The following is a 26,440-nucleotide window of genomic DNA, read 5'->3' as shown; positions in this document are numbered from 1 at the left end:
AAAAATCATATCTGTTTACTAAAAATATATTCTCATTCTTATAGATTAAACGATATTGAACGGGCTACCAGTGCTAAATATTTAGTTGAACAAAAGCAACGTGAAGAAGCTAAAACAAGGAAAGACTGTGAACTCAATTGGAATACAAAGGTAATATGAAAATTAAATAAACTTGATATTTTAATAAGTATATTAACTTTCGCCTTGCTTATTTTTAGTATTTCAAACCTGTTGGAGAGAACTGGATATATACAAATCCTCTTAGTCAGAGACTTTATTTACAAGAAAAAGAAAATAAAAGATAGTAATTTTAAAGTATTAAAATAATTAGTTGTTACGTTTGTTTTTTTTTTTTCCTAATTCGATAACACCATAACTCTTTCATTATTTTTAACTTCTTTTCATAGAAATTTCATATTATTTTTGATTGAAATGCAAAATTTCTAAAATTATTCATCATATTTAATTTCATTATGAAAATAATATTACATACAAAACAATTTATTTTTTGTTCTCATATCAAGTTAAGAACAATTTAAATTGTTACAATCATACACAAAATAAAAGAATAAAAATATAATCATAAATATTCCATTAAAATAATATTTTGAATATAAATATTACATAAAATTATTTTCATAAAAAAAGTGATAAAGATTGAAAAACAAGAAAAAAAAAACAAAAGAAAAACTCGAAAAAAATAGAATTAAAATAGGAAATAAAATTAATAAAGCAACAGAATATTATAAAACAAATTTCTATAAAATTCATTAAAATCTACATTAATTCAAAATAAAAATTATACACATGCATTGAATTCATAATTACATACTTACACAATTTATATAGAATATGTTAAAAATAAGCTTAAAAACAATGCTATATTTAATTAATAACTAAATATAAAATCCCATTAAATTAGGAATTATTAAGTAAAGTAAAAAAAAAAAACAAATACATATATATAAATATACAAATAATTATATTAATACTGAAACAATATAACATTGAGAAAGATTATGAGTACTCAAGAAATACGTGATTTAAGTTATAATGTATTACAAAAATTATCTAATGCAAAAATAGAATTGTATATTTTGGAAATGCTAATGAAAGTAAATAATTATGAATAATTATGTATTAGTAACAAAATTATATACAAAATTACACATTACATTATAAATAATAAATTGAAAAAATATATGCTTCAAAGATTAAATTGAAATTCAATATATATTATAATTATATCATTATCTACATAAATATGTAAAAAGAAATGAAAACTTTGAGCCTTCTAGCATAAAATTCGGTTTTGTTTTTTAAATAATTTTCTAGTTTAATTGTCACTCTGCTTTTTAGTTTTGCTTTAATATACGTAATAATTGAGTTTAATTTTAAGTATTTCAAATGCACAGGTCTAATGTCGATTAATGTTGAATAATTTTCACTTTATTTTATGTTGGTAATTTATTAAAATCTATTTTAAATTGTGAAATAACAAAAGGCAAATTTTATTTTTAAACATTCGAACTATGTTGAAAAATCATGTTCTTTAAATATATTCTATATAGTTTATATATAGTTGTATACAGTTTCTATTTTCTACGTATAATATGTAAGTTTAGTAAAAAGTTCATAATTTTATTTATTTAAAAATTTACAGCATTATAAACGTTACTAAATAATTTAGATAATTTACGTAAAATTTTGAAAGGCATATCAAAATATGTATCAAATCTCCCCCAACTTCTTATTGTTTTACATAGTATGTCTTCAAAATTTATGATTTTGATTTATGCTGCATTTAAAAAGGTACTTAAAAGAATTTTTGGGGTATTATAAATACATATTTAATCAAATGTCAAATAATTCAAAATTTCGATTTTTCTTCAACTCAACTACTTAAAATTGATAAAAACTAACTAAATTTTAATCCTGATTCCATCTTTCTGATTTAAATCGTTTTGAAAAAAAAAACTCGACATTTAAATAGAAAAATTTCTTGTTTAGACTCTGTTTTTCAACAAATACGATTTTATTTTAATTTAAAATTAAATTAAAACTTCCTTACTTATCAAAATTTTATGAATATTTTAAGAACCATTTTTGTGCTATACAAAATATTTCTTTTTACATTTTTTACATTTTGTATGTCAAAATATATTTGAATAATTTGAAATTTAATATAAAAATTAACATTAAGTTTTCATTATTAGAAAAGTGCCAAGTTACTGAAAAAAAAAAAACGAAAACAAGAATTAATGTTTAAACAAGATTATACTATAATTATGTGTTTGTAACAATTGAATTCAGGACCAGAATTAATATGTGTTGTATTTGTAATCTTGACCAATGTGCTCTTCTCTTAAAATGCTAAGTAAACATATTTTGAAAACAAGAAAAACTAAAAAAAATATAGTAAGTATTAATTAAAAAATAAAGAAAAAATTAAAATAAAATTTAAATATAAAATTGCGCACATTTAAGATTAAAATTTATTTATAATATTCATGATGAAATATGAGGATTGAAAAAAAAAACCATTAAATGAAAATATAATTTTTCTTTTTACTAACTAAACTCAAATAATATTCTTGAAAATTTACAATTACGAATAAAAAATTAAATAATAATGTATGTAATTCGATTCTAAAATCGTGAACGGATTAAAAGGAATAACATTTTACGCGCTTTAAAAATGTGCGTTTAGAAAATAAATATCTAATAAAAATTGTATTTAAATAAAAATTATATAATATATTGGAATGAAATATTAAACATTTATTTTTATAGTCAAAACACAATATTAGAAAACAACCTAATAAATAATTTTAAGAAAATATTTTTGGAATTTTTCTTTTTTTTTTTTTGCTTTGTTACACTTACATACTAAATATTATATTTATATTTACAAAAACAGACATTCACACAAAACAAAAAAAAAAAAACGATAGAACTTAAATAAAATTTAATAAAATGTTTTTTAAAACGAAAAAATAAACTCAATTTGAATATATTTTCTCTTTTTCAAAACTTTTTCTACCATTTGGTATGTAAATATTTTTAAAATTTCACATAAATTTACTCGTTCCAATTGAATTAATTTAATTCAGATTTAATTTTATCTAATTTAAATTTAATAAATTAATAATTAACTGTTTTAAGTATGAATCAATTGAAATAAATTTGTGTGAAAAAACAAAAATTTCTTATGGTAGTAAAAAGTCTTTTTTTCATAATTAATAACACCAAGCTAGTTCTACAAATAAATAATTAAAACAAAATAACAAACACGAAAATAAGAACACCTTTTATAGAGCTTTAATCCTACAAAACAAAAAAAAATTAACAATTTTTAAATTTACAATATAACAGCTAGATAAAAAAATTTGTTAAAAATTCAAAAAAACAAAACAAAAATAGAATAAAATAAACATTGTTATTTCTCAAAAACAAATTTCACAAATTGCAAATATATTTTCATTTTATTTTTCTTTTCACCTTTTTAAATTAATTTTAAAACTATGCAATACTATTAAAAAAAAAATTAAAACATTTTGATAAAATATTTAAATATTTAAATTATATTTAAAATAAATAAATCATCTTCAATTATTTTCATTTAATTTAAAATAAGTCAAATGAATATTAAAAAAAACAAAGAAAAATTAATTAAATAATCGTGTAAATACATTCGTCTATATTGATGTAACTAGATAACTTACATAAATAAATAAATTTATTATATTCTTATACATAATAACGTTATATAAATGATAATAATAAATAATTGTAAGTAAAAATATTGAAAATAATATGAAAAAAGAAAAAAAAAAGTAAATAAGTAAATAAATAAAAAACAAAAAAACAAAAAATCAATAAAAAGTTAAAAAATTATTATAAATAAATATGAGTTTTTTTTTTATTTGGAACTATAAAATAAACTAATATAAAATAAAGAATAAAATTGTGATAGTCATACAAAAAATGAACAATCTCATGCGGCTCTAATCAGATTTGTAAGATAATTAAAATATATTAATAGCAATTCTTTCAGAACTTTTTAATTTTTTATTACATTTAATTGTTCGCAATATATTATGGAGATAAAGAACCTTAGAAGAACAATTCCAAAATCTCAATTGTGAACTGTACGACATCCGAAAAATTTTCAAAATATCATTGAATTAGATGAAAAACAATTTTTATGATAAAATAGGTATTCAAATCAATTCGATAAAAAACTTTGCTTTTCCTTCCTTTTTCCTTTTTTAAAAAGTTTATAAAAATAATTTTAATTTTTTGTTTTTAAAGGTATTGTTAAAAATAAATCAAAAATTAATGAAATATCAAGTCCATTCAAAAATTATAAAAAATAAATCAAAAATTATGAAAAGTCAAGTTTACGAGCTCAATTGAAGTATGAACGTCTATTTAGAATTCTGAAAAATTTATGTCTATTTAGAACTTTTTTGAAAAAATCTTTTCAATAATAATTCGATTGGTAAGCAAGCATTTATGGGGATTTATCAATTTAAAAAACTTATTTTTTACAAGACATCTGTGTGTTAATATCCACCCCATTAATATCCTGGTAGAGTTTACACAAGCCTAAGTTAAAATAATTTTTAAAAGTAAGATAAATATTTTAACATTTATCACTTTGAAAATAATATTAAAAATCAAAATTTTTATTCATTTGTATAATATATATATATATTTCATTTTTGGGTTTACATTTACACATTTTTGTCAAATATTTTTCAGTTTTTTTTTTTAATTTATGTAATTATTTCTTTTTTTTTTTAGATTTTTTAGTTTTATTAATTTTTTTTTTGTTTTTTAATATTAATTTTTTAATTCCATTTCATGTGTTTTTTTTTTGGTTGTTTTTATTTTTTTTTCTCATAAATAATTTTATTTAATTTTCTATTTTTAAATCATTTTTTATTTCCTTAATTTATTTTTTTTATTTTTGCTCTCATTATGGTTGAATAAAAGGGCAGGTAATTAAGAATTTACAGAAACTGGTACTATCAGAGATAACTGAAAATTTGTCAAAAGATAATTACAATTTTGGTTTTAATGCAAGATATTAACTATTTTGTTTTATATATTTTTAATTTTTCTACTTTAAATAATATTTTTAGGAAAAATTTCATTTTATTTTGGATGATATTTTTTTTTTTTTAATAATTTTTAATAAGTTGTGTATAAAGTGTGTGTGTGTTTTTGTGTTTTTTTTTTTATGATATTGTACATTTGTAATGTTTATAAATAATATTTTTATATGCTATTCTATTATTTAATATGTATATATTTTAAATATATTTAATTAATATATTTATTAAAAATTAAAATATTTTGATTTCTTAAACTTAAAAATGGGAATTTTTTCTCTTTGTTTTTTTTTTTTATTTTTTAAATGTATTTTTTATTTATTTCTTTTCTTGTTTACATTTACATAAATTTATGATTATTAGAAATATATGGATATGAACATATTTTAATATACTGATATAAATATGTATTGATATACATATTTCAATATTATAAATAATAATTTAATAACCTAGAATAAATTATTAATATTATAATTTTTCTATTATTAATAGAAATATATAATTGTAGTTGACTTATGTATTTTAATTTTATTAAATAATTTTGTGTGTCCTTTTTAATATTTTATTTCATATACATATATTATGTATAATGCATGTATATATTTTTAAATAAAATTAAAAAGAGATTTTGGTTTTTCTTTTGCCTATTTTAAAAACTATATTTTTTAAAATTTTCTTATACATTTTTATAATATTATAATTAAAATATATTTATGTAAATATATTATATTGATTTACTGTACTATTTTGGTTTAGAGGTGAATGCATTTTCTTTGTTTTTTTTTTTTAAATAATAGTAATACAGTGTAATAATGATATTTATATTTGTTATATATTTATATATGTACATATTTTATATATGTATGTATGTAATATGAGTTTTATCTACAATATAATTTAATCTTTTTCTTTTTGTTTACTCATTTAATTTAATAAATTTTAATTTCATTATATTTTCATTTATAATTTTAAATTAAAAATATCTACAGTTATATGTATAAATAAATGTATTTATTTTGTTTTAATATTTTTTTTTTCATTTTATTTGCTAAACAATTTTCATTAATAACTTCTTTTATTTTTATAATATATATTATATTATATAACATAATGTGTACTTATGTTTATTGTAATTTTGTTTTTATATTTATTTATTTTTACATAAATTCACCACAGTTCATTCAAATATATAATAATATTTTATTTTATTTTATATTTTCTTTTATGAATTTTATATAATATATTATATATTTATTTAAAATTATATACATATAATTTATTTTTCTTTATTTGCCCCGACATTAAAGTCAGCTCGGTTATATTATTAAAAAATTTTAAATTGTAAAAATTTAAATTTCTCATTTTTTCATTTTTTTTTTCTTTAAGTAATATTTTATTTGAACATTTATTTGTTTCATTGTGGGCGAGGATTCTTTGAAGAGAAGGTGTAAACAATATTTTTTATTTCTTTGTTTCTCTTATCAATAATTTAAATTTGTTTTAAAATCTGTTCAATTCTATTTAAATATATTTTTTTTTTAAATATTTTTAGTTTATAATGTATAGGTATGATTTTATCGACATTGTTTTCATTTTTGTTTTGTTTTAATTTTTATATAATATATACTTAAGTTATCAAAATATTTTTATGTATTTTTATAATTATACATTTTTTTTATATATTTTTTATAATACATAATTTTTATTAATTTCTTTATTGTTTATTTATTTATATTTGTTTTTTGAACATTTAAACATTTATTCAAATTTTTTTTTGCTTTTTTTGCAATCTTAATATATTTTTATGTATATCCACCAGTGATTTATTATTTTTATACATTATGTTTTTCTTTTCCTAATTATAATTTTAATAACATTTATTTTTTTTTTTGTTTCAATTTTATATTCTGATGTGAATTCCTTTTATATTTTTTGTAGAATATTTTTATTTTATTTTTTTGTTTTATTTTCAATATTTTATATATATATAATCACGTTTTGTTTATAGTTCCAACTTAGACAAAATAATAATAACTGTTTAATTAATTAAAAAATTAGAAAACAAGTCAAGAAAATAATTTTGATCTTTGAAATTAAATATCCGCCTATATTAAACCAAATTCTTTTATATTCGGTAAGTATGTTATTATAAAAGGGATTCTTTGAAATTAGTATGTAATATTAATATTTTATATGCTTTCTGAAGACCTTTGAAACGATATTTTGCATGCATTTTTTAGACTAACATTTTAAAAGATCAGAATCTGGAACCTTAGAGGATTTCTATTGTCGAGAAAAACTAGTAGATTTCGGAGAACTTTTTCACGATAACCATATTTGGTGAATTTTTTTTTTGAAAAGTCCCTACCGAAACTATTTTTTAAATAAATATCAAATAATACAAAATCATTTTCACATGAGTTGTCAAATAATTTTTCTCTCAGTCGAAGCATAAATTTTAAAAACCCTTAAATAATAAAATGTGCCTAATATAAAACTTTTCGATTCTTAATATCTTAAAAAAATTTATGAAAAATCCGGGAAATTTGTAAATAAGAAAATTGTCTGTTAAGGAACATAAAATAAACGGATCGTTCTGTTATCCCATTTCTAAATTGATAATGAATAAAATTTTAGAATTTAATTATATTTTTGATATTGATTAAAATTGATCTTCGAAAAATTACCTACAAAAGCCCTTAAAATACTTTTAAATCACGTGAAATTTTAATATTAGATAACTAATTTTTTTTATATTTCAAAATCTTTTTTTAAATTGTATTGTATGTATTTATACTTGTAGGTACAAAGGGTAATTAACTAAATTAAAGGAATACAATTCGTTAAATTGATCAAAAAAGAATTTTTATCAAAGTAAAAATGTTGCTTCAAATTTCAAGGCCTATTCATCAATATTGTCGAATCTAAGAAAGTTATCAAAATAGTCAAATTTCTTTGCATTTCGAATTATATGAAATAGTGCTATGAATTTCGAAAAAAAAAAATAATTATTATAAAAGAAAAATTAATTTCCCAAAAGTACCCATAATATACATAAGTATGAAGCTATCAAGAAATCATGTTTGAAGAAGACACATGAAAAATTTCAAAATTAAAAAAATTAACTGAGAGAAATTTTAATGGACTCTACAGGCGTAAACATTTATTTATCAAACGTAAATTAAATTGTTCTACGTAATTATACAAATCTTAAAAAAAATAAGATTTCAAGAGCTTTTGAAAAAAAAAAAATATTTTAAAAACTATGAGTTTTAACTTTTCCAAATCAATTAAATTTAAGCAAAATTAATTCTTTTGATATTATATAAAATAAAACATGTAATATTTTCCATTTTAATTTAACCAATATTTTACTAATATTTAAAAACTAAATAATTATATATATAATATATTGATCGCAATTTGTGCTTATATAACAGTAACAAAATGTAATGAAAAACAAGCTAAGATTAACAAAATATTTAAATAATTCTTTTTTTTGTTTTTCTTATATAAGTATAGAATTTTTATTAATTATTAATTAATTATGTTTATAAAATGTTTGTGCTTCATTTTTTTTAAAACTTATTTTTAAATTCTTATATTATCTAATATAAACTAATATAGGTTACATAAAACTATTTTATTTTGAATCTATAATTTTAAAACAAAAAAAAAATTATTTTATATAATTTTATTTTTTTTTTTAACAATTTTATTTTTGTATATAATTTAAATGAAGTCTTTTATATAATTATACTTCATCTTTTTCTCACTAATACTTTATTTTTTTTTTGTTTTTCTATAATATTATATAATATATAAATTTAATTAATTTTCAGCAATTTCTATATAAAAAAAAAACGAAAACAAAATGAAAAGAATTTTTTTTTTTTGTTAAAATAGTTTTTCTATTTTTGAAAGTTTGTGGTCCCATGACCGCTTTAAATATACATTATAATCTCGATCATCAAGATTTAAGCTATTATAAAGCTGCTGTACTAAAATATTTTCTATACATATTCATACATACTTATACTATGATTTTTTGTGAAAATATATTCAAAGTTTTTGTTTGTCAAATTTAAATTAATAAAAAATATTTTTTTTTATCATGTCAGAACAGCAACTAACAGAATATGATTCAGTCAGCATATGTAACGTATTTCCAAAGAATTTTTTTTCTATGTACGTAATACAAAAAATATTTTCTTTTGGGCAAAATAATTTAAGTGATTTCGAAGCATAAAGAATAGAACAAACCTCTGAGGTACATTTAAAAAGAAATTGAAAATTTTATTGAGAAACTTATTCAATTAAGTTGTTAACTTATGACAAATAGAATAATGGTAGTTTCTCTGAAAATAGTAGTTATAATATTGAAGTTGTGAATAAGTAATTGCGATTACTCAGATTTACAAATCAAATATAAATTAAAATTAATATTCAGCTGATTACAAATAATAATTGATATAAGTACGTATGCGTCGGTATACAGCGTATATGTATGTAAAAAGTAACCTAATGTCAGTTTTTACCTATGAATTATATAAAAAAAAAATTATTTACATAAATTTAGATGTAAGTATGTTTTTTTGCTTTGGTTTCAAAAATTTTATTCATTCATTTTCATTTAATTCTACTTTGAATTTATATTTTATTTTTACTATCCATATTTTTTTTTTCTAAATTAGTTTAATTTAATATTTTTAGAGGCAACTTAACCCTGTGCGAATAATAACAATTATAATTTTTCTCTCATGTTTTTTTTTCAGTGTTTTATATAATATATTCTTATATATTAGGTTTTTTTTTGTATTTAATTAAGTATTATTAATGCATTTATTAGTTATTATAATCGACTTTCAAAGACATCTTCATTCATTTTCAAAATTTAATAGTTGACTAAATAAATTCAAAAAGGTGGCCATCTGTTTTTGCTTTTTAAAAATCACTTTAATGAAATTCCTGTTACTTTGACAAAGCAGTAATAAATTTAACAAAATTATATTTTAATTAAAAATAAATATTTAGGCATTTTTGTTGTAAATTTATTTTTCTCAAATATTTATTTAAAATTTTTCGACCATTATTCTTGAGCTAGGGAATTGGCTAAACTTGGTATTATTTATAATGAATGAAATTATTCACAAATTTATTTACGCAATGGCAGCACTTTACTGTTAGTATTGACAGTATTTTAAAGTATACTATCACAATGAAATACCTTTATACCTTTGATAAATTCGTGTAGTTGTCAAATCAGTATTCGATTCGCCAAATTTTGTCTCGAATTCCCCATACAAAATACCAAACTGTCAATTTCGAAAAACACTTGACTTTAAAAATTAAAATGGAATAACTTGAGTATGTGTAGATAGATGTCATTTCATTCCAATTATAATAATAACTATTGCATAAATTATATAAATATATAATATCGAAATATGTATGTATATATTATAATCGATACACTCAAAAAAAAAAAAAACAGTGATGTGATACAACTGACAACTTTTTTGACAGATTCATTATTTTAATTTGTTTTTCAATATTATTACAAATTAATATAGCTATGTATTTATAATTATGTAAATTTTTTTTTTTGTACTAACAAAGCCATAATATACGTATATTATGTACATTGGTATGTGCAATGCTTATATCCTTAAATTTGACATTTGACATTTATGACAATTTTGACAATAATGAAATTTTTTTTCCATTTTATTATATTTTATGCGGGAGTGTCGATATATTCAACTTAATGCATACATATTTATTTATATAATATGCATATAAGGTACACGATTACATGTACATATATGTACATCATAATATTTAAATTTAAAGAAATACTGCTACTGATGATATTATATACAAAATTATATATCAGTGGACATATAAGTATATTTGATATTTTTCACCATAAATATAGTATATATTGTATATTATGTTTAATAATATCCATTGATGTGAAATATCTATCTCTAAGACAGCTTGTATATAATATACAGAATATTGTACACATACAATATATACATATATGTAAATAAATAATTTCATTTAAATTTTACAAGATTTAATATTTATTTAAAGCTTATAGACTTTTATTGTATATTATATATGTGTATATATATAGCTTATGTATGTATTTCTTTGTGAGATTATAACACAATTTCATTTACTTATTTAAATTTAAAATTATAAACATATTATTATACTGCAATATTATTAAACGTATATAATATATTATATGCAACAAACAATACCATTTATTACATTTAATACAACACATTTTTATTTTTCTTCTTATTTATTTAATTAATTAATACATTTTATTCAATCATATATTTTGTTAAATATTTTATTTTAAATTACTGACAGACATATTATTTAATTATGTATGAGTTTTTATCATGTTGACAGAATAATATTGTTTTATTAGATTTTATAATGTTTTGTAAAGTTTAAAATAATAATTTTTACTATTTCATTTTTGTTTAGTGAAGAATATTTTTTCTCAGTGTACATTAATTTTTGTTTTGTTTATGTTTTGTTGTTTATATAGCAGAGCTAAAAGAATATTGAATAAATTGTTTTTATTTTTATCTGAATTTATTGATGATTTTGAACTCATTGCTGTCTCATTTTTAATTATGTTTTTTTTTTTTGTTTATTAATCTTAAATATTTAGAAAATGTTTTAAGAAACCGTTTAGTTTAGAGGTCATTTTTAATTTTACAATCTTAGATTTCATAAAAAGAAATTTAAATTTTTAATTATTAACAAATTTAGAAAAAAAATAAAGTAAGTAAAGCAAACTTTTACTTTATATTTTTTGAAATAAATAGAAATTTTGTTTCTACACCAAGTAAGTAATTAATTTTAAATTTAAATTTACATAAGCGGGTTTTAAGTTTTTAATCTAGAATAGGTCATGTATAATGCAAGTATTCGTGATATCAGAGTTTCAAAAATAATGTACTTATTAATAATATACAGTTCAGCAAATAAAATTTATAAGCCGAATATTTTAATAAAACAATATTTTTGAAATTCCAATGTCTGAAAAACATTCCAATGTCGGAAAAATATTACTAAGCACTTGTTATATATACGTGACTGTTTATAACATAAACACTTGTTATAGCATAGAAACTAGTATTTTTTAAAAATTTCATACCTTAAATTGCGATCTTATAATGTGTTATTAAATGATTTTGCAATTTGAAATCTTGAGCTGACGCTGCAATGTCAAAGTTTGAATATTGTTTTTTTAAATGAATTTTATCTTGTACAATAAATTTTAATTATATTTTAATAGTCAGATATTTTTATAAAAAACTTGGTTTGGTTTAAGCTAATATTTACAAACACTTCAGTTGTATCAGTAATTTGTATTCATAAATTTTGTCTTTAATTTCAATTTAACCTCAAGATATATAATATGTTATTGACGGATGTGACAAATCATTGTTGCCAGTACTATCGTATTCTAGGAAAATAGAATAAGCAAAATTAATGTCGAAGGAATTATTTTAAAATGGCTTTTTTTCCAAAATATTCTAGATTAAACTCAAAAAAACCTACAAACAAAAATATTAACATTTAATATTAAAAAATCAGCAATGAGTACATAAGAAGCTAAATTTGTTAAATTATAGACTAATTCCAAATAAATACTTAATATTTTTTTTTTCATTAGCCTCAATCCATGTTAAAGTAAGTATTTTTATTTTATTTTAAATTTTTCATTCATATTTTCTTTTATTTATTTAGCATTTATTTTCTTTTATTTTAACGTTTATTTTTTTAAATGTTTTTATCTTTTAATACATAAAATAGGCACTGTGTATAAGGCATCTACAAAGTGGAGGTAATTAACATTTAAGTTTAATATATATATATATATATATATGTTTGTGTATGCATATATATATAAATTTATATTTATATTATATATAAAGCATAAGAATTTTTAATTCTTTTTTGTTTTCTTTTTTTTTTTTATAGATAGAAATATGTAATTAAAAAAAGCAGGAGGGCGATACTTTTTCAGAGTTGAAATTATGGAAAAAAAGAAATTCGAAAAAATAATTTGATATTTATTCAAAATTGTTATATTGTATATTATAATAATATAATGTTTAATGTAAATTTGTATGTATGTATATGCAGGCATGTATAGTTTACTTAATTATTATATTTAGTGCTATCTTCAAAGTAAATTTTTGTAATGTGCAATTTAATCAGCCCTATCATGAACATTCCGTTTGTAGCCCTGAATTTCGGAAAATTACGAATGTCATATTATGAATTTCGAATTACTAATATTCTGTTCCGAATATTCATAATACAGAGAGATCATGTCATGCACTACTTTCGTAGCAAAAATAAATTTCAAAAGTCTACGAATGAAAAAATCATACGTGTCAATTTATAGAGAACGATCATTTAAAATTTGGAAGTTTTGAATTTTTTTCTTTGTTTTCTTCTTTCTCTCACACAGCTATCATGAAGGGAAATTAATTCTTATTTGCTAAAAAAAATTTTTTTTTTCTTCATTTTTTAAAATTATTCAAAAACTAAAATTAAACAAAAACTTATATTCGAAAGTTTTTTAGTCATAGTCATTGATATCATTGATAGTTGAAATAGAATACTGATTTTGATAGTCCGAAAAATGGTGCTGCCATTGCTGATTCATAATATCTACGAATGTAATTTATGTTCATTGAAAAGTCAATATGGTTCTGCGAGTGGAACTCATGATAGCGCTGATTTATGTGTACAATTTTTTCTCATAAGTAAATATGTAATTTTGTTTTTTATATTTTAGAATCAAAACCGTAAAAAAATGTCCAGAGTATTTTGAATTTGATTTTCAATCATACAGTATAAGAGTATTTAATCTTTTTTTTAAATAAGCAACATATTGGAGATTTCAAGCTCTTCTTCATTAAAATAATTGGATATTTCTTTGATGTTACTTTGGCTACCAACAAAAACTCTGGTGTCAAAAAATTTGATTGAATTTTCTACTAATTGAAGTGGGGAATATAAAAGCAGAAAAAAATTTGTTACGCTGCCGATTTGCGAGAAAATTTTTTGCAGTTTTACAAACAAAAACGAAAACCTTTTTGCAATAAAACTACAAAAATGTGCTAGCATTTTTTCTCACGTGAAAGTTTTTTTTTTCACATTTAATCATTTTCTCTCGGAATTATGAATTTATAATCAATATGGACAAATAATGATAGATACTGAAAATCAAAAAGCCTAGAGTTGTGGTAAATTCTTAAACGTCAAATTTTACAAAATCTGACTTGTCTGAGTTTACGGATACTCTACTACGTTTTTACTCTCAGTCAAAGTTTAAATTCTTAAACGTTTAAAAAAAGTCAATTAAGCGTCAAAATTGTAAATTTTTTTTTTTACATGCAGATAGTCTGACGTAGTAATTCAATAAATAAATTTGATGTGTTGAGTGACTATCATTACGTTAAAAATAATATAAAAAATATTTTTATTGTTAATTTTTAATATGTAAGAATAAAATTATTTTAAATCTAAAAAAAAATTTTTTTTTGTTTTGACGTTTACGGATGATCAAAATTCAAAGTCAATTACGGGTAAAAAGTTTACTAGATTTCTGTCCGTAAAAGTTTTAGTTTCAGACAGTTTGCAGACTAAAATCAAAATTTTGACGTTAAAGAATTTGCGGTTGTTTGTTATTTCTAGAGTTTTAAGATGTTATTTCAGAAAATATGGTAATATTGAAGTCCAAGTGGTAAATTTAAAAACATATTTTCTTTATATGTGAATTTTTGATAAATTACAAAATAAATTTTTCTGGTAATAATTTCTAATAATTAATTTTCATTTTTAGGAAGAATAAAGAAAAATAAACAAAGAATGGAAACCAAAGAAACAACAAAAAAAAAAAAAACAATCAAAACTCAACAAGGGAAAAAAATTATAAAATAAAACAAAACAAAAACTATTTTTAATAAATCTCTTTTTTTTTTCTCTTTTTCATTATAACTCAAAAAATATTGTGTATATTTTTTATTTTTCTATTTTTCTTTTTTTTCAATATTGTTTTTTTTTGTTTTTTGTTTTAAATGAACATTAATTTTATTACCATAATAATAATATATATATATATATATATATATATATGTATATAATAGAAATAATAATAATAATAGTTAATAATAATATTAAAAATTGCAAACATAAATTTCAAACTTTTTTTTAATGTTTTCATTTTTTTCTTTAATAAATTTAAATTTAAAATAAAAACTAAAATCATAATGTATACTTAAATAGAATTAAGAAGATCAAATTTTAAAATAAAATTATAGGTATGACAATTTCTAATTAATTTTAATAATTTTTTTTTTTTGTTATATTTTCTTTTTGCTTTGTAAATTTAAATAAATTTTTTTTATTTAAGAATTAAAATTATAATCTAAACTAATATGTTATAATATTATTATAATATAGTATACGGTAAATTTAAGTGTATATATATATATAATTTTTTTTTTGTATTTTTTCTCTTAATTTAACTATATTTTAAATTAATTCACATTTTATATATTTCTTTTTTTTTATTTTTTTTTTATTTTATTAAATTTTAAATTATTGAGTATCAAACAAAATTAGAAAAAAAAAAAATAGTATGTATAAGAATAATAAAATCAAACCAAAATATTTTATTAATTAAAATAATTACCATACTAAAAATTCTATATTATAAAATTATATATAAATTTTTTTTTATAATTAATATAACACGGAAAATAAAAATCAAAATAATTAAAGAAAATAAGGCAATATTGTAATAAAACAATGACAATTTATTTATATAATAATATTAAAATTACAATTACAAATTAATTGTAGCCTATTATTAAAAAAAAAAAAAATTTTTTCATTTATAATTATAATTATCATTAAAATGAATTTAAAATAATAATAATAATAATAATAAAAAAAAATCTTATAAAATTAACCACTAGATTATAATTACGACCAGAAAATTTTATTTATTGGATTATATTTTCATATTATATATAATTAAAAATACAAAAAAAAAAGAGGAAATCAACTAAAATTATAAATTGCAAAATGTGGAAAATAAATTAGGAAAAATATATTTTTTTTTTTTGGTTAAAAAAATATCATAATTATGTACCTATATATTTCGTATTAAATTATCCATAATTAAATAAAATGAAATAAAATACAATGAATAATGTAATTTTTTAATAGAATGTTACGACTATTTTGAGAATAATTCTATAATAATATATATGTTAAATAGGTTGTAATTGTTGTTTTGTTAATTGCACATTATAAAAAAATATTATGAACAAAAATCTCATTCGAGAAAAATTTACGTATTTTTTTATAGCACTAAAAGAAAAATAAAGAAAATAATTTTATCAAGCTCTTAAATATGTTCAAAAATTAAATTTTTAAAGCAATATTTAATAAAAATTATATTTACTATATAAGTGTGGATTAAAATATTTTTAATCAGGTTTCGGAAAAGATTAGAATTTGTAATTATGAAAAAAATTTTATTAAATTAATTGAAATTTTTAAATGTTTTACAAAATTCTGATTCATTAGTAGATTAAATATCTTGACTAATCTATTTACTATTATACTTGCAAGTATATTTGTAAAACTTGCAAGTATAACAGTATTTATTCATTTAAAAATTTTTGGTGTAATTAATAAGAAAATTTGAAATAATTGAATTTATTTTATGAATTTTATTTAAAATTAATAATATTAATAAATTATCAATATTAATAATAAAAAAAAAAAATCTTGTATTGTGAAAACAGAATCAATATCATAAGAGCTTTGATAAATGAAAAAACAAAAATTGACTATCTGTTCAATTCTGTGTTATAATATAAAAATTATTATATTATTATTTAATTTTGCATTTTGTATTTGAAATTCTAAAATTATGACAAATTTTGTCACACTGTATTTATACTTAAAAAATTATTTAAATTTTCCTTTTTTGTCACAATATATCAGTGTTGTAAACAAATATACACATGGATATTTAAATATATTTATGTATATAAGAGTATGTATATGTATGTATGTATGAAAAATGTGTTTGTATATAAAATAATAATTTTTATTTTTCTTTTTTCATTAAATTTGTTATTATTATTATTATTTTTTTTTCTGTATTTCCATTCAATTATTTTTTGTTTTTCCCTTATTGTTATATTTTAATTTGTTTATTGTTATTTTTCCTCATTTAATTTTAACATAAGTATATAAGTACAATTGCACACATTAACAATCCTCAACTTTTTTTTTTATATTTTCCTCTTCAATAATTATTTTGTTTTAAAAGTTTTTTTTTCTTTATTTAATTATATTCATTTTTAAATACATTTATATATATATATATATATATTTTATTTAAAATTAGTTTGTATTTTATTTTTCTTTTTTTTAATATTTCTTTTACAAAATATGGCTTGTAGCCTTAATATATGCAATCTTTTATTTTTAGGTTTTTTTTCACAAATGTTTTTTTTTTTGAAATTTTTGGTTCTTTTCTACTACATAAAATGCAGGACGTTTAATACAAATATACAAACATATATATTAATTAATTTAAATATTGTATTTAATTATTTTGTATTTTTATACTTTGTTATTTGTTTATATATATAAATATGTAAATACATTTTAATATTTGATATTATTTTATTTTATATGAAAACTTAAGAATTTTTTAGTGAATTAAATGGACTTATAATGAAATAAATTCAACTACAAGGAAAGTAGCAATTGACTAATCGAAAATGAGCAACTAGCGAACTTAAAACTAGCTGATTTAAAATTTAACATTTAAGATGGAAATATTAGGGCATCTGCTCTTAAAAAATTAAATTAAGAATTATTAAAAAAATATTAAGTTTTCACGAATTTAAGCGATATTTTATGAATAATTAGAATTAAAAGAATAAATTCTTTGAAATTTCTCATTAGTTTTAATGTTTAACTCCTAAATGATACAATCTGTAATGTTATTTGTATTTTATATTATGTTAAATGATGAATAACATTTTAAAAATAATAAAAATCGTAATAAATTTAAAAGTATTGTAATCAATATGAACAATATTGTAATTAATTATAATTATTATAATTAGAGTTAGAAAAATAATAATATTGAAATATTATTATGATTTTGAAATAATATTGATGAAAATTTTGTAATTAAACATAATTTAAAATTTGAAAACTCAAGAGGGATTTAGCCTCAACAAATTATTTCTTTTCAGTTTGTTTTTATTCACTAAATTAGTATTTCAGTAAAATTTTAGTAATTTCATTTTATATTTTAAATTGTAGGTAAATTTAATATTTTTATTATTTTATATTATTTTAATGCAAATACTTCTTTAATATTATTATATATTTTTTTATTATTTTGCATAATATTATATTGGGCATATTGTAAAATTGTATTATATTACTTTTATATTGAAAAATACAAATTTTAATTATTCATATAAATTATTCATGTACTTACAATATAAATATTTCATTTATGCAAATATAGTTTTTATTGTATAATTATTTTTTTTTATTAAATTTAAAATTAATTCTCTTAAGTTTGTTTTTATACATTTGTATTATTTATTTTTTCTTTTTTTAGTATTTTAAATTTTATTTTAGTCTTTAAATTGATTAATATTTTATAATTATTAGTATGTATTTGAATACATAATAATAATGGTTTAATTCATACATATATTATGTATAATTTTATATACTTGTATTTGTATATTCATTAATTTATCTTAAATTTTAAGATTTTCGTTTTTAATTATTTCAAATCATAAAGTTTTTTGTTTATTTGTTTTTCAAAATTTCATATTTTAAATTATTTTCAGTTTTTATTTGTTTATTTCACAGCAAATAATTTTTTTTTTGTTTTTCTCTTTTTTTTTTAAATATTAAATTACAATAGTATTTTTTTTTTAATTTTAATAATTTCTGTGTGTCTCTGTGTAATATTAATAAGTTTAATTATTTATTTTTTTTTCCTATATAATTTTTAAAATTATTTTAAAATGGCATTCGTTCATATTACAATTAATTAAAGAACATTTTTGTTATTTTTTTTTTGATTTTATTTGGAAAGGAATTTCGAACTGAGCTTTTTTTTACATGGCACAAATATATAAGGTTATTTTCTTTTAATTTTTGTGATTTTATTATTTTTTTTTTTATGAAATAATTGAAAAAAAAAATAAAGAAAAGTTAATTTAAGCAATTAAAATCAATGAAATTGAAAACATTTTAAAATTTTTGTTAAATAAATTTAATTGTCCTAAATTGTAAATATAATGAAAATTAATAAAATTATATTAAAAATAGATTTTAAGAAAATTATTATAAGTTTATCATAATTATTGAAACTAAATTTAAAATTAAATATGAAAATAGCAATTATATCTTGAAGAATATTGATTTTAAATAATGATGAACCATAAAATATAATAGTTAAAGAATGTTAATAATTAGTTGTACTTTATCTTGTAATAAATAGTCTTAGTAATAATTTTAAAAATTACAAATCGAATATTATTCAAATAAATAATTATTTTAATAATAATTTTCAATATTATTAATATCGATATTAAGAGTTTTATATAAGAATTAATAAAAAATATATTATGGAAAGGAGTAGAAAAATTAATTATGGTAATTAGTAAAAAAAAAAAATTTAAATTATGGAACAAATTTAATTTTTTATTTTCATTCTTCAACTGACTATTGATGAAGCGATTGAAATGTTTGCTCAGTTCAATAAAACAAAATTTACAAAATAGTGAAAACAAAACAGATTTATTTAATTTTGTTTTTTAATTTTATAAATTGATAAAGGATCACAATATTAAAACTTACAATTTTTTAAATTATTAAAATTTCAGGAAGTGTTTCAATATTTTTATAATTTTTGTTTGCATTAAACATTTCTCTAAATTAGTTATTTAATTAAATTTTTTGTTTTATTTTTCTTCTAAATTACAATATGGTTCATTAAAACACCGCATTTAAAATTGTTTTTTTTTTTTTTAATTTTATTTTTTTTTCTATTTAGTTTTTATTTACAAAAACAATTTTTTTTTTTTCATAATTTCAAACAAGATTTATATTATATATATGTATATATATATATATATATATATAATAGGTATTTACTTATGTGTAAATGTATATAACATACTTTTCTATAACAAAATTTTGTGTAATTGTTTAAATTTTCTAATTTTATTTTTTTGCAAATTTGCAAAATGAATTTTTTTCTTTGTTTTGTCTACTATTGTTTAAAATAAAACTTAAGCTTAAACCAATTTTCACATACACGTAAATATATATATATATATATATGTATATTTATACATGTACAGGGTGTTTAATAGATACAAATTTGTATATGTATATATATATATATATAATTACATTAAGTTGTACGTATAATATAATTTTTCATTCATTTTGTTTTTTAATTATATTCAATTATAGTTTTCTTAATTTTAATAATTTTGTAACAAACAGAGATATGACACGATTGTTTTGTTTTTTTTTTTTTTTTCATTTTTTAAAGTTTTATTCATATAAATTTTTATTTTTCAAACATTTATAATGTACATTTAATATACATAATATATAATGTTTTGCTATAAATCATTTCTGTTTTTACAAAATGAAAAAAAGAAAAGAAATGAAAGTCTTAATAAATTAATTATACAATATTATAATTATTATGACAATTGATCCATTTAATTTATTTCTATATAATTTTTGTTTTATTTAAATTTAATTTATTTAAGGAATTTTAAATTAATATTTTTGTTAAATTTACTTTCTTACTAAAATATTTCTATGTTTTCTTAAATATCTGGTTTATTTTCATTTGTTTTAGTTTTCATTTTTAATTTATGGACTATTTCAATAATAATTAATTGTTTTTTTTTTTTTGTAAAATAGTTTTATGGATTATTGTAGTTGAAAAATATTTTTACTAAAATAAATCATTAAATTTCATTTAAATTTTAGGTTAAATGGGGTTGTTTTTTTCCCAAGTTATTAATTACAATAAATTTTACATTTTAAAAATTTAAATATAAAGTTATAAAAAATCAAATAATATTATAAAATATTGTATTTTTGAAATTTTAATTGAATCACTTAATTATTCTACTAAATAAGTAATATTTAATTATAAAAATAATTAAAAATCTATATTGTTACTTGTATAATTGTTTTTTCTTTTAATTTATATGAAACAAAAAATTTCGATACAAAATTGTTACCAAAAACTAGAAAATATGAATACAAAAAAAATGTTAGGGAATTTGTTAAATTTTCGCTATTCATGCATTTAAGTATTGTGAGAGGAAATATAGAATTGGTTAAATATAAAGGTTGATTATGTAGTAGATAAAATTATTGAAAATTGTTTTAGCGAGTTACAATTGGCAGGATCAATGTTAATCAAAATTCTTTATATATTGAGCCTAACTGTAGAGATATTAGAGTTTTTTTCTATTATAAATGAAATAATAAAAGTTTGCTTTTATCAAAAAATAAAAAAATAATTTTTACTTGGAAAGGAATTTCGAACTAAGCTTCCTCATTTATAAGTATATTTTAAATTTTATTTAAACTATTTTAGTAAATGGAAGAAATTTAATTGCAAGAATTTCAAACAAAAACAAAAAAATATTATTAAATTTCCTAAAAAATTTCACGTACATAAATTTTTAAATTAAATTCAAAGGAGAGTGAATACAAAATATTTTAACTATTGAAAGTTGTTACTGGGAAACTATTAAGAAAAGTTATTCATAAAAATATGAAAAATATTAACAATATAAAAATCTTAATTCTTTATAATACAGTTTTAGTTTTTATTTTTGATAGCAATTAATTATAAAGTATTTTGAAATTATTCTGAAAAAAATATGATGAATTTTATTTTAAATTAAGAATAAATATGTTCTTAATATAATAAAATTGTTAGTTAAAAGAAAATATTTTATAATTTGATTGACAAAAAATTTAAATGAAATTTAACAATTAATTTTTTTTTTTCAATAATTGCCTATGGTATAACAATTTTGGACTTTTCCTGCTAGTAGTATCTAAAACTATAAAACATATTTTTTTCTTCTTATTGGGTGAATTTATATTTTTTAAATTATTTTAATTTTCTTTATAATTTTGTTGATTTTTTACATTTTAAAATATTTTTAATTCTGTTTGTTTTAAAATTTTCTTTTAATTAATTAACAAGTTCAATTTGCGTTTTTTTATTTTTTTAAATTTTTTTTTTGTGTTTATAATTTTATTTCAAACAAATCACACTATTATTACTACAACTACTTAAATTCTGCTGCATAGTAGTGCAATTATTATTAATAATGCTACTATTATGATTATTAACGCTATTACTACAACTGCTGCTATTACTGCCATGATGTGAAATACTAATTTGTGGTGGTGGTTGCAAATAATTATTATTATTAATATGATGATGAATTTGTTGTTGTTGTTGCTGTTGTTGTATATTATTAATTCTTCTTTGAATATGATGTTGATAATTATTATCAATTTGATTAGCATTTGTGTTATTATTATTATTACAATGTTGCTGTTGTTGTTGATGTGTATAATGATTGTGATGATCATTATTAATATTGTTATTGCGATTACTATTACTATGGTGATTACTACTATTATTACTATTATTATTATAATTACTATTACTACAACTGCTGCTGTTACTATTGTGGCTTGAATATGGACTCAAATTTTGGTTTATATATTGACTATTATTATCATTATCATTATTATTATTATTATTAGTTGCATTATTATTATTATTACTATTATTATTACTATTATTAAAATGTAAACTATATTTCGAGCTCAATTGACTCATTTGAAATCCATTTTGATGATTTTGATGATTTTGTGTTGGATGAAGATGATTTTGACTTAAATTATTAACAACACCTAATCTGTTATTATTGTTGCTATTACTGTTATTATTACTGCTGCTATTACTGTTGTTGTTGTTGTTGTTGATACTATTATTATTACTATTGTTGCTACTATTACTATGATTATTATTATTGTTGGGACTGTTTATAAAACCATCACCATTAATATTTGTTGTATTAACTGATAATGTTTCCGGCTATGTTGACCAACCTTCTGATATACGCGGCCTTTTATGAGCTTGTGGTGAATCATAATCCGATAATTGTGAGCTAGGTGTATGTGTATGTCGTAAATCATTGGCTACTGGTGATGGTACATTTGTGGGCGTAATTGTACCTAAAATTTATTAATAGAAAAGAAAAAAATATTAAAAATTAAAATAATTAATATAAGAATAAAATGGTCAGTTTATTTAACATAACATTTTATATTAAAATATTATAATAGGATGAACATAATTTTAGTACAAAATCTTAATAGGTAGTAAAATGAATTTCTTTTATTATTAAATGAGTGTCATTGTACATGGTTTGTAATAGAAAATTAATTAAATATAGAAATGTTAAATAGTAATGAAAAAGAACAATCAAAACAAAAATTTATGCTACCTATAAATGAATTTGAATATGCACACATACATTATGTATGTACATAGATGTACTAAATACATTTATGAAAAGTAATTAGTTTTTAACAATTTTGAAATTATACTGAGTTCCTCTTGAGAATTTAATAATCAAATATAATTATAAAGAAAATTTTAAATGTAATTAATATTTAGGTTTTAAATTTTAAAATTAACACGATTTTTTTTTTTAATTTGAGGAGAAATTTAAATTAAAATTGATAAGACATTAAAAAATTTTGATTTTACATAATAATAAAATTTTAAGCTCGACAGTTCGAAAACCGAATAATTTTATTGAAAATTTTAAAATAAGACACATAAACCTTTATTGTGTTAATTAAATAACATGGAGTTTTATGCATACATAATCATAATGAAAGGACGAATGAAAAAAGGAAGCCTTAATTTAAGATGAACAAAATTTAAGTTACAAAAAAAAAAAAAAATTGCATATATTGCAGGCGTAAGTTAAAATTTTAATGAGAAAAAATAATGTATTTTTAAATATGAGTAAAAATTTAAAGCATATTACATAATATACATAATATGTACATTTATATTTACATATATAAATATTATACGAATATGTTTATATAAATTGTTTACATGAGTTTTAAGTATTAAGTATATATAATGAAAGTTATTTTAAATGAATTGAATAATTATTATTAATTTTTCGATTTTTTTTTTGTTTATCTACATTTATACAAATATTTTGTTAATTAAATTACTATTATTATTATTATTTTTTTGTTTTTTATTTCTAATTTACCGATTAAATTCCAAAAGCGAGAGGAACTCAGTGGGGATCTGTAATAGATTCATCACATTTTCCTTGTACTAAATTTTTTTGTTTTATTTTTTGTTTTATTAAGTTTTTTTCGTTTTTATAATATTTACGTTAATTGAGAAACGTAATAAGATTAATTAAAAAAAAAAAAAGAAGCAAAAAATAAGAAAAAAAAAAATTAATAAAATAAAATTATATTAATAATTAAAGTTATTAAATTTATTTAAAAAAAAAATTTATTAAATCAAAAAGAAAAAAAGATACACAAAAAATGAAAAGAATAAGAGAAAAATTAAAATGTATGATTTAAGAGAATACAAAATGAAAACCATTTTAAATTAAAATGAGTTAATAAAGACGAAATGAAAAAAGAAATGAAAAATATTTTGCGAATTTCAAAATATATTTCAAAATTTCCCTAATTAATTAAAATTATATTAATATTAGTGGTTGTTTTATAAGACAATGCTTTTATTTCCTCATTTATTACTGTGAAACGCATTTGTTCCAAAACGCATTCGCTATAAGAAACGCATTAGCTCTGATAGAAAAAAAATTGCTTCCAAAAAAAATTTCTTACTTTATGAATTAATAACAAATTATAATCTGACATAATAATTTAATTAAATAAAGCAATAAAATTATAATTTTGTTACTCATTTCAGAAAATATAAACCTCTACAATTTATTAATATCAATTTTCAGTTATGGAACGCACCGGTTCACGAATTACCGAAACTTGTGATATCGAAACGTGAATGAAAATCTGAAACGTTTCATTTCAAAGGATTAAATTTTTTTATTGTGAATTATTAAAATTAATAATTTTTATTTTAATAGTTCGTAACTTAAATTTAAGAAGAATTGTAATAAAATTTTAAGTTTACTAAGATTTAAATGTAATGCTTTTCTACACTTGTACATACAATTGAAAAAAACATTTTTTTTTTTTGCACAAAATTAATTGTTCAAAAAAAAAAAAAAAACATTGCAAAAACAATTTACATATTTACCTGGTGTCGGTGTCAAATGACCCGTTGATGATGGTCTTGACATTACCAAATGTTGTGGATGACTTAAAACACTTAAATTAGCAGCAGTTGTTTGTTGACCGCCAGCTATCACAGCAGCAGTATTCATTGTTGTTATTGATATGGCACCAGTTGATGTTTGTCCAATAATTGTGCTTGGATGATGATGATGATGGTGATGATGATGATGATTTTGTCCAATAATTGTTGAACTATTACCACTGGGTCCGCTACCACTATTACTACTACCACCGCTTGTTGATTGTGAATGATCACGTGGTGGTGAAACAGGTTCTGATTTCACTTTAACTGATACTGGTGATGTTGATGGCGGTGGTGTACTATTCGATACAGCTAAATGTGGTAGACCACTACAAAATGTAAATAAAATGTTTAAATTGTCAAAATTCAATTTGTTTTTTTTGTTAATTACCTCGTATGTTGTACTGTAGTTAAACTGGGATGCGTTGTCCATGATGGTAAACTCATAACATCTGAATTCATTGAGAAATCTTGTGGACCAAATGTACTTAATGAATAATTCTGTAACGGTATTGGAGTTTGTAATGTAACTATTGGTGTGTTTAACGTTGACTGCGTTTGTCTCTGCTGTTTTTTTTTTTGTATTAATTTTTTTTATTTGTTTTGTTTAATAAATTATTGTTGAGTGAAAAAAAAATCAGAAAAACAAATGGAAGCGTTAAAACCCAAAAAAAAAAAAAAATGAAGTAAAAAAAAAAACAAAGATAAAATAAATATTAAAAAAGAAGAAAAATAAAATTAGTAAAAT

The 26,440-nt window shown here is 18.5% G+C and overlaps 3 protein-coding genes across 13 annotated transcripts in view; 1 reads left to right on the top strand and 2 right to left on the bottom strand.

Moving 5' to 3' along the window:
- The window catches only part of LOC129611167 (oxysterol-binding protein-related protein 9), a 74,249-nt gene extending 73,258 nt beyond the window's left edge, over positions 1-991 (top strand). For 4 of the 6 annotated variants that reach the window (XM_055524149.1, XM_055524146.1, XM_055524147.1 and 1 more), the window contains 2 exons: positions 45-150; positions 219-981. In XM_055524149.1, coding sequence (XP_055380124.1) covers positions 45-150; positions 219-305 — 193 coding nt within the window. In that variant the 3' untranslated portion in view covers positions 306-981. Of the gene's footprint in view, positions 1-44; positions 151-218 lie in introns of all 6 variants that reach the window. The other 2 variants (XM_055524145.1, XM_055524144.1) reach the window with 2 other exon arrangements.
- A 21,129-nt stretch (positions 992-22,120) lies between these two features.
- On the bottom strand, positions 22,121-23,397 carry LOC129611135 (GATA zinc finger domain-containing protein 14-like; the record flags this gene model as incomplete). Its single annotated transcript, XM_055524101.1, has 1 exon — positions 22,121-23,397. A coding segment is annotated over one exon (855 nt), but the record flags the coding sequence as incomplete, so codon positions are not given.
- LOC129611005 (myocyte-specific enhancer factor 2) overlaps positions 23,251-26,440 on the bottom strand; it is a 101,792-nt gene continuing 98,602 nt past the window's right edge. For 3 of the 6 annotated variants that reach the window (XM_055523903.1, XM_055523901.1, XM_055523902.1), the window contains exons 7-9: positions 26,084-26,259; positions 25,633-26,021; positions 23,251-23,537 (exon numbers count right to left, since the gene is read on the bottom strand). In XM_055523903.1, the coding sequence (XP_055379878.1) occupies positions 23,398-23,537; positions 25,633-26,021; positions 26,084-26,259 (705 nt within the window). In that variant the 3' untranslated portion in view covers positions 23,251-23,397. Of the gene's footprint in view, positions 23,538-24,601; positions 24,670-25,632; positions 26,022-26,083; positions 26,260-26,440 lie in introns of all 6 variants that reach the window. The other 3 variants (XM_055523906.1, XM_055523905.1, XM_055523907.1) reach the window with 2 other exon arrangements.

The sequence above is a fragment of the Condylostylus longicornis genome, unplaced genomic scaffold, assembly GCF_029603195.1.
Source record: "Condylostylus longicornis isolate FDR11 unplaced genomic scaffold, ASM2960319v2 ptg000048l, whole genome shotgun sequence".
Lineage (NCBI taxonomy): Eukaryota > Metazoa > Arthropoda > Insecta > Diptera > Dolichopodidae > Condylostylus > Condylostylus longicornis.
The sequence above is the reverse complement of the archived record's forward strand: the minus strand, read 5'-3'. Positions and strand labels throughout refer to the sequence as shown.